The sequence below is a fragment of the Atractosteus spatula genome, unplaced genomic scaffold (genome assembly GCF_055471065.1).
Source record: "Atractosteus spatula isolate fAtrSpa1 unplaced genomic scaffold, fAtrSpa1.hap1 Scaffold_116, whole genome shotgun sequence".
NCBI classification, from domain to species: Eukaryota; Metazoa; Chordata; class Actinopteri; order Semionotiformes; family Lepisosteidae; genus Atractosteus; species Atractosteus spatula.
This window is the reverse complement of record NW_028296671.1, coordinates 52,877-67,312: the sequence shown is the minus strand read 5'-3', so window position 1 is coordinate 67,312 and position 14,436 is coordinate 52,877. Positions and strand designations below refer to the sequence as shown.

The following is a 14,436-nucleotide window of genomic DNA, read 5'->3' as shown; positions in this document are numbered from 1 at the left end:
CAGGTCGGGACTAAAATGATAGTAAGGTGCTGGTTCAAGCACATCTAGGCACGCCTTTCTCACTGTTCCATCGTGAGCATCATCTAGAGAAAAAGTGGCATGTAATGTTTAATACATTATTGACCTTATTAATAATTTGAGGGAATACAAATGCTTTGCATGTATCGAATTACAGCACGTAACAACTGACTACCTGAGTCGATATCACCGGGCAATTTCCAATAACGACCAACATCAGAAACTTCAAGAAAAATAAGATTCCATATCTTGGAATGTAGGGCGGGAGAATTAATTTATACTCCTGTTGCATCTTGAGCTAAACTTTTTTTTTTTTTAAATATGACGCAGATTTGCTCAAGATACTTGTAATCGCCTTAAAGAGAGTTTTCATGAAAACGTACATCGGCTAGCTCTCCACTGTTAATTGACAGAACTTTGAAGAAACATACAAATTACACATCTTAATGAACATGAAGGGAAATCTCTGGAAGCCCGTTTCCGCCAGGGAGTTAAAAAAAAACGCGCTATGGTATCTCATTGTATGTCCTTTTTTACTTAAAAACGGTCTTCTTTAGCTCAGCTGGCAAGACCTGGGTTCGAGCCAATGCAGTAAGGCACGAACTAGGGTGGGAGCTGCGAGGGCACAAGCCCTCGAACCCGAATCCGTTACAATAACAAAAGGACAGACATTGAAATATGGGCTATTTCGAAGTCGCAAATGTCAGATATAAAGTCGGAATTCTGAGTTACTAAGTCGCAATTCTGAGATACCATAGCTCGTTTTTTTTTACTCCCTGGCGGAAACGGGCTTCCATAGAAATCCGGGTTGTGAATAACAACTGTCACTACACACGATTGAGTTCTTGAGGCTGGCACCTAAGACCACTCAGCCATCCTGACAAGCAGTGGAAGATGCCCGTTACTTTGTCAAAGGATTATTAACTACTTTTCTTTTCTTATTATTACAGAGATTTCTACATTGCAAGACAATTGACGATTTAGATAAAAGTCTGTCGTGGCAAGCAAACCAGGCACGTACGGGGTTTGAACCCGCGCTCTTCGGTTTACGAAACCGACGCCTTACCACTTGGCCACCGCGCCCACAGTTTAATTCTCTTTCCCATCAAGGCTAATACATTTTGAAAATAAAAAAAATCTTTGTGCACAAATTGTAATGGCAGGAGAAGTAAAACAAATATGATTATGATGTACAGTAATTGTTCACTTAGTGAAATACTCACTTTTTTGGCCCACTGAATATAGTTCTTCTGTGGAGCTGGCTTCAGACTCTGCTTATAGCGCCCGTCAAATAAAATAGATATTTTATTTTTACAGGAAGACGCATTCCGAAATGTATCTCTGCAGTTTTAGAAAAGTTTTGAATGGCATATTTTATACAACGTACAAACCGTATTGTAATTGCAGACTGCAGATCTGTGCAGCAATCGTACTACATTTCACTGTGATTCTGAAATACGTCTAGCAAACATATTCAGGTTTCCTTGAACTTTTAATAAAAAACGACTTCGCTTTCAATCTCTGATGTCACTGTAAACATCGGACGTGATGTTCCGCAGATGTGCAGTGTGTGCCTTCTTGTCTTATTCAAGTTTACCGGATTTTTTAAACGAAAATACAAATTGGACAGTTTCAGACACATGAAGACTCATAAATGTCACTACAAATGACAAATTTGTAGTGTAAATCCGCCGGGCTGGTTTACGTGTCTGACCATCTCTCTCCTCCCTCTGTTGCAGTGAGCACTATTTTTTCATTTTCTTCCCTTGTAGTTTCCTTGCTCTTTTACTGTCCCTTTCTCCCACGGAGAGACGGAAAACATGCCGAAATCGTTTTCACCCTGTGTTTGTGCAACGTCAGTGTGTGAAGGGAAAGTAATCTACGCGGCTCCAGTAGCGCAATCGGTGAGCGCGCGGTACTTATACAACAGTGCACAGCGGAGTCATGCCGAGGTTGTGAGTTCAAGCCTCACCTGGAGCAATATAGCCTGTCTTTAGCTACTGAAAGCAACTGTCCACTTTAGATACTGCTACTTACAGGTCGTCCTTAACACCTTATCTAACGGGATTGTGGCCTGTTAGGTATTTGCTGGAGATCCGGTCTAAATTAACATCAAATGAACAGGTAAAGGTTTATTCCACGTCACACCCGAAGAAGGGTCCACGTGGTGTTTCCTTCTCTTTTCAGCATGGAATAAACCTATACTTTTTCCTTTGCAGCTGATGCAGGTCACTACTTAATTTCCCATCAGCTGTGGACCCCCTGCTGATCTCTACACAGATAGATGAGAGATATCTTCTTAGACGAGAGGTCTACTGGGACTAAGGGAACACGATGGGGTACCGAAGACTTGAAAAACCTCTCGCATTAGATTTTTTGTTGTTTCCCAGATTTGTTTTTAATGTTATTTTTGTTTTGAAGTTGTTCCGTTAAGTATTTTTTAATTTTATTTTCTGTAGTCGTTAGACTACTACAGTGATTTACCTAGGTTCCCGGAAGGCTTCTCGCATTGTGGTTGTTGTGTTTTTGGGTTACAAGTATTTTTTTTTTCTATTGATAGGACCCCACGCACTACTGTGGGACTAGTTAACTTAAGTTCTTACATTGTACCTGAAATTACCACATAAACTACTACTCTGTTTTTCCTTTTTTTTAATAAAGGCACAAATTATGTTTTTTTTTTCTTGTGGCTGATTGGCAATGTCCCTACAACGGGTCATTGCTACGAACCTGGCTGCTGAAATTTGTTCTCAATTGCAACAAACCTAAAATAACATCTGCTGCCCATTAGATCTTACTGATGTAGGAGACTAACTTAAACCACCTCTTCAAAGGGTTTAAGTAACTCAGTAGTGGAACAGTTGATAGCTTTTGAACTGTTCTGAATGTAGTGGAAATAATATGGTCACAAAGTAACGAACATACAGTATTCACCACTCGCTTTAAATATTTAGCTAAAATTGTTTTCTAGAGACCACAACTATTCACAATGAATTTGATCAATACATGTCTTTATTAATAAAAGTGTAATTTATTAATAATTAAGATCAATGTAAACCTTTATTAGTAGCTGTATTACCAGTTAATCTGATGAGAATTCAGAACACGAGTCTCTCGCTCAGTAAACACGCTTTATCGTTTACTGAGCTTTCGATGAACGTCTAAGTGAAATTCACTATCTTCACTTTTTGTTTAAAGAACACTTTTATCACATGTTCTGTACTCCCCATGTTGTTTAGCGGTGCTCTTTTCTACACGCCTGATTTGAGGATCCCCAGCTAAAATATTTTTTACTTAACAGGCTGGATTTGAGCGTCTTTACAGAGAGCTGATTTGGAAACCTCACATATGCAAATGGTGACACTTTGTTTTCGCTCCACATAAGAAACTCATAAATCTTTGAATGCTTTCCTCTTCTCCTGCAGCACTAGCATTTGTCTACAGTTTGTGGCATCTTTTCAACACAATATATTTCACCATGGACTGAAAGATCAAATGGTTTTGGCAAAAGATAAGGAGATCTCCTGGCCTGTAAGGGATCAAACCTACAACCATGGAGTTATTAGAACGACAATCGATCCAACTGAGCTACCTGACCACATACACGTGAGGCTCTCTGTGCAGCATAAAATTTAATTTAGAGAATTATTTTTCCTTCTGAATTTAAACCCTCACAATTATGTGTACTGGCTTTCTAAAAGTGGTGGATATGATGAAGAAGAGATCAGCCTCTGTGATGCAATATCAAGTGACACTGACCTTCTGTTATACTGTTCCCTGCTGCATTTTAACCTACTGGGGAAATACTGGTATCCATGCATGTAAGGTTTCCTCCTTGTCAAATTATTTTCAAGCACATTTTTGTTGTTGAAAATCAACCTTGTGGATTTCCATGTTGTGTCCCTCTTCTGTTAGTGTCACCCAAATTGATACATTGTGCTCTGGCGTTTCTTCAGATCATACCATTTTGTACAATACTGTATCAGTATTGTAGAACTCATATCATTAAAGAAAATAAGGCTTTTTTGTATATTTTATTATAATTGTATTTATATGTGGAAATATGTTATTTTAATATCGACATGTAAATTTGAAAAATTATTTCCCCCCCTAAAAGCAGGCAGCCTAACATTTTCAGCTGACAAAAAATTATATGAATTTTTAAAGATCCAGACTGAAAGTTTATAAAATATTGTTTTACACTATATGCTGCTGTTTTGGAAGTATACTTATTTTACAGGTGCAACTGTGGTTAACATTGCTGCCACGCAATGCTGGAGCTGTGTTTATTTCCTGACCTGTTGTTCTATCTGAGTGGAGTTTGTATGTTCTCCCCATGTTTGCTTGGAGTTTCCGCCAGGTGCTGCAGTTTCCTTCCACAGTCCAAAAACATTGTGATATCATTTTAGGAAGTGAATTTCATGATCATAAGTTTTCTAATGTCATTTTGTCACACCTGTCAAAGTGTGAATCGTTTGAACTTTCATCTTTCCTGTCATTTGAACCCAGACGCCTTTGTAACAATCTGTAGTTAATATTTCTGCAGTTTTAAGTGAGGTAGCAATGCTGTATATTTCAACGAGCCGTCCCTTCTTGCAGGACGAGGACCCTTAATTTCTCTTGATTTGTAGGGAAATGTAAATAACAGTCAGGATGTCTCATGTTGTGCCTGGATTTGTCCACTGTGGCTTTTCTCCTTTGTGTGGTTCAATGTATACATATTGATAACAAACATTTAAGTTTCCCTTTCCATTGGGGTTGATATTTTCATTGTGAGTTGCCAAGAGCTCCTTCATTTTTAATTGATAGTTTTAATATAATAAATTAGACATTATAAGCACATAAAATGGTTCTAAAAAGTTTCTTGCAAAAAACCTATTAAAATTAATAAAAAATTGTTCCCATCAAAAGTGTTACATTCAGAATTTACATCAAGGAATGGTTTAATTTCTTATTTCTGAAACATCAAATTGTAGAAAGAAGAAAGAAATGGGATGTTCAAGCCTCCCTTTTGTAAAACACAAGCTGCAGATACAGACATTGAGGACAGTATGGAAACAGTGGAGTGATGTGGACTCAAGTCACAGTGTCACTGAACAACCTCACCCACACTGAGTCCCCTGTCTGTAGTCCCCTTTACCTGAAGTGGGGTCTCCCTCAATGTCCCCTGGATCTCTGTATCCAGAGGGCGTCTCATCAGAGAGGAGTCTCCCTGTGAACAGACGAGCAGGTCAGTAATGGCTCTGACACAGATTGGCCTGTCAGATACCTCTTCTCTCCCAGTCAGTATTTATTTGCTGGTGTGAAATTAGGATGAAACTAATGACAAAGGTTAGTCCAGGTTGGTACAGGGTGTACTCCATCTTATTTATAATAACTGACCTGACAGCGTCTGGACTCTGGGGCACACTCTTTTTCCAAAACTCTCCACCTCTCCATCTTCTCCTTCAATTGTTGCTTCTCCAAAACTCTCCTCCTTTCCTCCTCCTTCTTCAGTTATTTCTTTACCTCCTTTTCACAAACTCTCCTCCTCTCCTTCTCCTCTTTTGCTTGTTTCTTCTCCTGCTTCTCCAACAGTTTCCTCCTCTCCTTCTTCTCCTTTGCTTGTTGCCTCTCCTCCTCTTCCCAAAATCTCCTTCTCTCCTTTTCCTCCTTTGCTCATTTCTTATTCCCCTCCTTCAGCTGCTTCCTCCTCTCCTCCTCCTGAGCTCACCTCCATTCCTCCTTCTCCTTCTGCCTCCTCTCCTCCTCCTGCTGCAGGCGTTTCTCCAGCCCCCGAGCGTAGGCCTTCCAGCTCTTCTGCTCCTTCTTCTCCCATCTCACCTCCTGCTTCTGCTGCTCCCTCCTGTTCTCCTCTGCCTCCTGGGCACGTCTCCGCTCCTCCTTGTTCATGGTCCTCCTAATTGCATCTGCTGCCTTGGTGCGTCTCCTCTCCTGCTTCTCCTCAGTCTTCCTCCTCTGCTCCTCCTCCTTCTCCCGTCTCCTCTTATCCTTCTCCAGCATCTGCCTCCTGTCCTCTCCCTCCTTCTCCCATCTTCTCTCCTTCCTCCTCTTCTCCTCCACCTTCATCCTGTCCTCCTCCAGCTTCCTCCTCTCCTTCTCCTCCTGCACCTCCTGTCTCCGATCCATCAACCACCCTTCCAGCTTCCGCCTCCTCTCCTTAACCCGCTCCTGGGTGTTCAGGGACCGGTGTCTCCCATCCCGGAAATTCCTGACATTCTCCACTGGTGCCACTGTCCTTTTGCCCCCTTGCGGCTCCTTCCATCTCTTCAGCTCTGTAGTGTTGCTCTTATCCTCATCGACCCCGGAACAGCACAGCATCTTGGTGAAGGAATGGGAGGAGCTGACCTGCTTTGAGAGAGAGGAGTTAATATAGACACACTGACTGGACACTCCAGTACATTAACACTGCACTGAGAGAGAGAGGGGTTAATACAGACCCACTGACTGGACACTACAGTAAAGGTTCACTCCTCACCTCTCCTAGAATCACAGGAGCTACAGGGTCCTCTAGGTGTCTCAGCACCTGTGTTCTGACTTCTAGCAACTCTGGAGGCCTGTCTTCAGGACTTGGACCTTCCTGACTCTCCTGATTCCTCTGCCTCTTTTTCTTAGTCTTCTTCACCCAAGCCTTCTCCTGGGAGGTGATGGGAGAGAGGTGAGGTCTGGGGACAGGCAGCTGGCTGGACAGTGAGGCAGTGACCTGGGGCAGGTCAGTGTCAGGATTAGAAGAGGTGGACATGTTGTCCTCTTCATCTTTTTCAGGGCTGACTTGGAAAGCACGCCTCTTTGCACTTGGACACTGAAGACAGACACAGGTCTTTGCTGTTGGGGTCAGTTCTTCTTAGTCTTAATATACCCTCAGTATATGCATTGTGACTGTAATAAGAGTCTGCACAGTTGACTCTACACAAGGACAGAGGGGGCAGCATGGAGCAGTCGGCAGGGAGTTTAATGAGCTCAGCGGCATCACAGGTGAGTGTAGAGGGAGGGCCCAGGGGCACCGAGGTCCAGGAAAGGAAGGGGTGGACAGCTGGTTCTCTTTGAAAGCCTTGTCCACCTGGATAATGGGCTGTGGAGGCTGAAGACACACAGGAGACCTTGGTAATGGAGACACCCTTCACTTCTAATTCTGTACGCACTATAAGGTCCACATGTACTGAGTTTCACCAGGTGAGTCTGCACAGTTTGTCCAATAAGATCCTGGACAAGTGTGTCTGTACAGTTGTTTTAAGTGTTTGTACAGGGGTGAGTCTATACAGTGTGTTTAATAAGAGTCTAAACAGGTCTGTTTATATAGTGAGTCCTAATAAAAGCCTGTACAGTCTATACAGTCTATACAGTGTGTCCTGTAAGAGTCTGTACAGGTGAGTCTGTACAGTGTGTCCAATTAGAGTCCATACAGGTGAGTCTATACAGTGTGTCCAATAAGAGTCTGTACAGGTAACTCCACACAAGGACAGAGGTTCTGTTCGCTTCTCACCTGTCTCGGAAGCTCAGGAGCTCTGACACTCCTTAGAGGAGGGAACTTAATGGGGGCAGCATGGCGCAGTCAATTTCTATATCTAATGTTGTCCCTCAAACATTTTGTAATATCTCTGGGAGTGTATACAGTAGAAGCCTGGTTAACTGCTTAAATTCAAACTAAACAGGACTATGGGAATGAGATTTGATTTCGAACTGGGATTTAAATAAATAGGAACGCTGCACTACATTGTGCTTTATGTAAGACAAAAGGTGGGCTTCCTGTGTTTTCGATAACTCAGTTGTAAGAGCGGAGGAATATAGTGGAAACAGCTGGGAACTCTTTGTCCTCTGGTTTGAATCTGGCTGGAAGAAAGGTGTTTTTTATGTTCTTTAATCAAAAAGTGAAAATTTGTCATTCACTTAGTTGTCCAACGAAAGCTGAGTAAACGGTGAAGCAGAGCCTCTTGTTCTGAATTCTTCTAACATTTTCTAGGCTTGTAGACTCCTCACTCTTCCTAAAACAAAGTGCCGCAGATAAAGATACAGTAGTTGTTGGGAGTTTAGTTCAGTGGTAGAGCACATACAGTACAGTACCTCGCATGTATGTGGCTGTTTTCAACCGCCGGCGTCTCCACTCTGGATTTCTTCCTAAGCGAGATATCTTTCCTTACTTGTGTGTGAATTTCAGCGCGACACATAAACCCTTTGTCTGTTTTATAAATATTCTATTTTAAATCAGTTAAAACAAAAAAAGTACTAATTACATACACGTAGAAAACACATGTATCTAATTTGAAAATGTGGGCAATGTATTACTAGTTGTGGAGCTGAGCTCACAGTAGAGCAGTTGATATTGTTAAACCACGTATTGTTTTTAAATTATGCCACTAAACACTGGCACGGTGTTTGTGCAGTCCTACCCAAGCTTTCTATCGAGTGGATGAGTCTCCTGTTCCATCTCCAATTCTTTCCGCACATTTCATCTGTTTCACCACCTTTATCATTAGATTATAGCCACTAATACGAGAATACTGTTCTGAAAGACTGTCTTAAATAATAATGTTGAAAAGGGTAATGATAAGAGTTTTTTTCATTAAGGTAACCATACATTTGCCTGTATAGTACAACTTATTATCTGTATCCGCAAATCCCCAATATTAATGCTGTCTCCTGAGAAACACAAGTGTAGAGTCAAATTATATTAAATAATACAACAAATCTATTCAATTAACACCCCTATGTGACAGAACACATTTAAGACTTACACCCCTTTAAATATGTATTTCCTTCATTTCAGTTCTCTCCCCAGGATACCTGAAAATTCATTATAGTATAATAAAGTCTGTGCATGCATTACCTGTAATACAGCTACTAATACAGATAACATTAAACTTCATTATTAAGATATTACACTTTTATTAATAAAATATGAATTGATAAAATTCCTTGTGAATAATTGTAGTGTCTGGAAAGCAATTGTTCATTACTTAATGACGATATTATTTCCACTACATTCAGGACAGTTCCAATGTAATCTATTGTTCCGCTTAGTCTGCTTAGTCTCCTACTTTAGTAATGTCTAATGGGCAGCAGCTGTTATTTTAGGTTTGTTGCAATTGAGAACAGGTTTGCTACAGAGCTGCTGACAAATTTCAGCAGCCAGTTTGTTGCAACTGACCCGTTGTAGCTACCAATCAGCAGCAAGGAGAAACAAACAATAGTTTTGTTTTTTTTTTAATAAAAAAAGGAAAACCGAGTAGTAGTTTATGTCGTAATTTCAGGTACAATGTATGAACTAAAGTTAACTAGTCCCACAGTAATGCGTGGGATCCTATCAACAGAAAAAAAAATAGTTGTAACCCGAAAACACAACAAACACAAAACGAGAAGTCTCCCGGGAACCTAGGTAAATCCCTGTAGTAGTCTAGCAACTATAAAAAAACAACCAAATGCAACAACTTCAAAAGAAAAAGAACATTAAAAACAAATCTGGGGAACAACAAAAACACAGAATCTGATGCGAGAGCTTTTTCAAGTCTTCAGTGCTCCTCTCCTCTCAGTAGACCTCTCTCATATATTTGTGTACAGGTCAGCTGGAGGTAAACAGCTGATAGTAATTTAAGTAGGGAGCTGCGCCAGCATGTGTGGGCTGCAAATGGAAAAGTCAAGGTTTATTCCATGCTGAAAATAGAAGTAAACACAACGTTTCAGCTGTGGAGCCTTCTTTGATTGTGACTCGAAATAAACCTTTACTTGTTTGTTTGATGTTAATTTATTTCCATCAAATACCTAAGAGTATCTAAACTCGACAGTTGCTTTCAGTAGCTAAAGACAATACTCCAGGTGAGGCTTGAACTCACAACCTCGGCATAACTCCGCTGTGCACTGCTGTATAAGTACCGCGCGCTGACCGATTGCGCCACTGGAGCTGTGCAAGTTGTACTCCTCATACAGACTGACGCTGCAGAAACACAGGGTGAAAACGGTTTCGGTTGTGGATTCATCTCCACATGGGGAAAAGGAACAGTAAAATAGCAAGGAAAATACAAGAAAAGAAACTGAAAGAATTGTGCTAACAGCAAAGGGGGACGGAGGGAGGTGGTCGGAAAAGTAAATCAACCTGGCGGATTATTTGTAGCGACATTTTTTGAGTCAATCAGCACACGGATTTCTCTTCATGTGCCTTAAACTGTGCAGTTTGTATTTTCGTTGTAGATAGGTTTCTTCAGACGTCCAGTAAAGTGACAATAATGGAGAACTAGCTGACGCACCCCGTTGTGAAGACCCTCTGTAAGGTGATTACACGTTTCATTTTCAAGTCGCCTCCTTTACACGCAATTGCAACCCCGACACTGAGAGAAAGCATGAGAAATGGCTTCAATTTCAATGTGAAGCGCAGTTCAGGCTCGATGGCTTCACATCTCCCATCAATCAAATAAAATTGCAGTGAAGCGATCTAAATAAGACTCTGAAGTACTGGGAAAGGCGATTATTTTGAGCGTGCCTCCCAGGGTCTGCTACGAGGCTGAAGTTGGCTTCTTATTCGCGTTTTTCGTTCCACCTTAAATGCTGCTGCTGTGATGTTATGTCGCCTTTCGCCTGTAGATGGCTCTCTTCGATCAGTACTAATCCGGCTGGAATACTGTAGACATCTTCACTGAAAGGGAATATCCAAATAAATAGCGACTGTCCAAATTATATTTTTGTATGGAATAGATTTCAGAAAATCGCAAACCAATTTTAAAAACTCACCACAACACGGACTTACACTGGGAAAAGGTGAATGCACTTTCTGCTTATTGCTATGGCCTTCCCTCCGATTATGAAAATGTCTCACAGTTCTGACGCCGACGTGTGAAAGACAATGAAACAGACTATCAAAATCCTGAAGTACAAGAAATTTTAATGCACCAGTTTTTTAAATATGACCCTCTGATCCTGGGATGTCAGAATACATTTAGAAAAAGTATGGCACGAATTGCACGAATTGCAATGGCACAAGTTGTTGAGAATATCACTGACCTTGCCGATATTTGCAGGGGATATGAATGTTTTGCACATGTTGAACTACAACACGTAAAAATTGAGCTTCTTAGTCAATATCACCGGGAATGTCCAATAATGACGAACATCAGTAGCTTCAAGGAAACTTAGACTCGCACATGGAGTTTTATCTTCGAATGGAGGGTGGGAGAATTCATTTGTACTCTCGTTGCTCATTAGCTAAACTATTTTAAAAATATGACACAGATTTGTTTGAGAAACTTGTAATCGCCTTAAAGAGAGTCTTCTTGAAGATGTGCACCAGCTAGCTCTCCACTGTCAATTGACAGGACTTTAGAAAAAACTGTTCTCATACAACCAACATACAAATTACACATCTTAAGGAACAAATCCGTGTACTAAATAACATAAAACTGTCGCTGCAAATTATCACCAAGCTGTTTTATGTGTCTGACCACCTCTTTCCTACTTTGCAGCGAGCACAAATCTTTCTGTTTCTTCATCGTTATTTTACTGTCTCTTTCCTCCATGTGGAGATGGATCCACAGCCGAAACTTTAGGTCAGTTCCTGTTACTCTGTCTGATTGAAAGAGCTGTATTAAAGGCACTCCCATCTCTGCAGGAAAGTTATTGCTGCTCTCAACACAATATACTGCAGCCAAATATAGCGATACTGTCACTGCCTGTGGGCCACGTGTTCCTGCTGTCAGTCTATTATGTCATGTTCATCCACATCCAGAAACATTACTGCTGTAGCACAAGAGTTATATAGGCGCAGTCCATAGAGCAAGAATCTCTTAATCTCAGAACTGTGGGTTCAGCCCCCACATTGGGTCCCTCTGTGTCAATTTGATCCCCCCAATCCTCCTAGCATGACCTGATGGCGTAACAGTGATACCCAGTACCCAGCGTAATTCAGCTTTCTTTCCACTTGATTCAGATTTTGATCTGAAATCATCGGCCGAACAAGAGTTTGTCTAAATCGAGGGAGATCTGCTCACAAGCAAGTATTAAACACTTCAGCATTTTCTGTTCGAATACCACACTTTGTCAAAACACTGCCGCTTCTTAAGCTAATAAGTAACAGTTTTTGAGCACCCATTGTATTGTTAATGCTTATATTAAAAAAGCATAAATTGACATAATGGAATTTGGACTGAACAAAGTAGTCCAGCCCCTTTACAACATTACATACCCACTGATTAAAGCTTAAAACTACAGCAGCAGGAGTAACAATAATGGCAACAACATGTTTGGAGTTCGGCATTTCATTTCTTATGCAGAAACATCGTATCGGAATGAGCTGCCTTAGATAAAAGAGGAATTGCGGCTTCAGATCTTTTTTGCAGAGCATTGCGATGTTCTGTTCATGCTGACTACACGCTTTAAATTTGTCATTTACTGCAAGCGCTGCTTTTCCAGGTTTTTCTGAAATACCTCGCATTTGAGCCACCACTAAAATATTTCATTCCCGTCGCTGAATACATCGTGGAAACGGTATTTGCAACGGAATGCTGTCACACATGAAACCTTTTTGTTATTCGGTTCTGAAGTTTGAAAATGAAAATAAAACGGGGGTCACTTCATAGGCTTGAAAGAAGTCCAAGCAGTATAAAAACCCGCAAATTCTCACAAATTGCATTGTGCTGCACCTTTCTTCTGCTGCTTTTATAAATCAGCCTTAAACATTTGAATGCATACCTTACTGCTGCTAATCACATTCACGTGTTTACGAAGCTTTTTTCTGTCCGTTATGTTTTTGCTAAGTAGTTTCTCCGTTTTCCTCGTACTGTGATTGTCAGCGAGCACAACAAGACTGAAACAGTGTAAAGGCAGGTAAAAAAGACAGGGTAAAACGCCTGACTGTCGGGAGTGGGATTTGAACCCGTGCCTCTATTTGGAGAGCGAAACACAAAGCTTAAAAGACACGATATTGTGAATTTGCTGTTTTAAACCGCTCGACTATCCTGAAGAAATGGGTGCTGATTGCACCAGTTGCATCCGACTTTCCGTAACTTTAGGACGACTGATACGACTGGATGAACACAATTTGTGGCGTTTAGCATGACATGGAAAACGGTACCGGAGCATTCGGGTCCGGACTACCAGACTCAGAAACAGTTTTTACCCCCGCACTATCAAACTATTAAAATCCCAGCCTCTCTCACTCTCACCTCACCTCTCAACTATGATCTGAACCTCACAGTGCCTTCTTTCTTACCAAAAACCCAAACACACATTGAAAATCTACCTCTACCATACATGTCAAAATCTCACTCCCCATAATTTCTATCCCTTTATTTCATTCTTTTGATGCATGTTTTTGCACATAACCTGTTACCTTTTTGTTGTTTTGCACACTGCCTATTGTTGTTTTTTGCACATCGGCTGTTGTCTCTGTCTCTGTGTTTTTTTCTTTGTACTACTTATGTCCGAGAGCTAGCTAAATAGCATTTAGTTATACCATATACCTGTATATGAGTATAATGACAATAAACTTGAATTTGAACTTGAACTTGACATAGTCTTATTATTATTTTATCGTTTACTCGTTTAAAAAAACACGGTCTTCTCGTTCCAAAGTCAGATTTTTAGTGCTTTCGAACGTTACTTCCAACCTGGACTGACAGCTCACCCGATCTGTTTGTGATCAGACCATGGAGTGGGGGGCTATACCAAGCAAGCAAAAACAAGGCAGGATATGCAAGAATACTAATCACTGGCGACAGTTATGTTCTCTTACTATTGAGACTCCTACATTGCGAGTTTTCTGAAGACTTTGAAACTAAAGGAAAGCAATTCTCTTTTCCGTCGGGGATGTAGCTCAGTGGTAGAGCGCATGTTTGGCATGTGTGAGGTCTTGGGTTCGATCCCTGGCATTTCCAGGTGCTTTATATTACAGTACTCAGATCGCAATGTTTAGTGAGAACTCTTTGCTCGTGTTCAGAGAACACGTTTCCTAGTTAAAATCACTGTTTCATCCACTGTGGCAGTGAGGTCAGCACAGGAATACAGAGACAAGGTGGACTGAATAAGAACTGGATGTCCTGTGGATGCGAACAGAGCATAATAATTTGAATGAAAAAGAAAGAAAAGCCCAGCAGTGACTGTCCCCTCTGTACTGAGCCTGGTGGACAGCAGCTCTTCCAGTTGAGTCCCTCAGACCCTGAGTCTGTCCCTGTGCAGCTCCAGTCCACACAGATGTTCCAGCCCCTCCAGCTGTGGCCCCAGTGTCTTTCTGAGTGGAGCTGACTGTGAGACTGAGACTCTCTAACAGCACCGTGGAGCTGAACTGATACTTATACACTAATACACCCCCAGTCTGAACAGAGTGAGGACAAATCTCAGCTCCTCCTCCTTATTCTTATAGGTAGTAGTAGCAGTAGTAGTAGGAGGAGCAGTAAAATATTAGTAGTAGGTATTAATAGTAATAGTAGGTAGCAGTAG

The 14,436-nt window shown here is 41.2% G+C and overlaps 1 protein-coding gene and 3 non-coding genes across 4 annotated transcripts; 1 reads left to right on the top strand and 3 right to left on the bottom strand.

Moving 5' to 3' along the window:
* Positions 1–1,029: 1,029 nt before the first annotated feature.
* On the bottom strand, positions 1,030–1,101 carry trnat-cgu (transfer RNA threonine (anticodon CGU)). Its single transcript has one exon. It is a non-coding gene; the product is annotated as a tRNA-Thr (tRNA).
* Positions 1,102–1,904: 803 nt separating this feature from the next.
* On the top strand, positions 1,905–1,998 carry trnai-uau (transfer RNA isoleucine (anticodon UAU)). The gene is made up of 2 exons: positions 1,905–1,942; positions 1,963–1,998. It is a non-coding gene; the product is annotated as a tRNA-Ile (tRNA).
* A 3,729-nt stretch (positions 1,999–5,727) lies between these two features.
* On the bottom strand, positions 5,728–6,760 carry LOC148809747 (uncharacterized). Its single transcript, XM_088909212.1, has 2 exons — positions 6,497–6,760; positions 5,728–6,369 (listed from the first exon to the last, which is right to left on the bottom strand). The coding sequence occupies exons 1-2, from the start codon at positions 6,758–6,760 to the stop codon at positions 5,728–5,730; spliced, it is 906 nt and encodes a 301-aa protein (XP_088765338.1).
* A 3,060-nt stretch (positions 6,761–9,820) lies between these two features.
* On the bottom strand, positions 9,821–9,914 carry trnai-uau (transfer RNA isoleucine (anticodon UAU)). The gene is made up of 2 exons: positions 9,877–9,914; positions 9,821–9,856 (listed from the first exon to the last, which is right to left on the bottom strand). It is a non-coding gene; the product is annotated as a tRNA-Ile (tRNA).
* Positions 9,915–14,436: the final 4,522 nt, after the last annotated feature.

Coding starts and splice junctions, on each gene's coding strand:
- LOC148809747 (XM_088909212.1), bottom strand. CDS start 6,760: ATGTCCACCTCTTCTAATCCTGACACTGACCTGCCCCAGGTCACTGCC. Junction 6,370..6,496: donor CTCCTGTGATTCTAGGAGAG/GTGAGGAGTGAA, acceptor TCTCTCTCAAAG/CAGGTCAGCTCCTCCCATTC.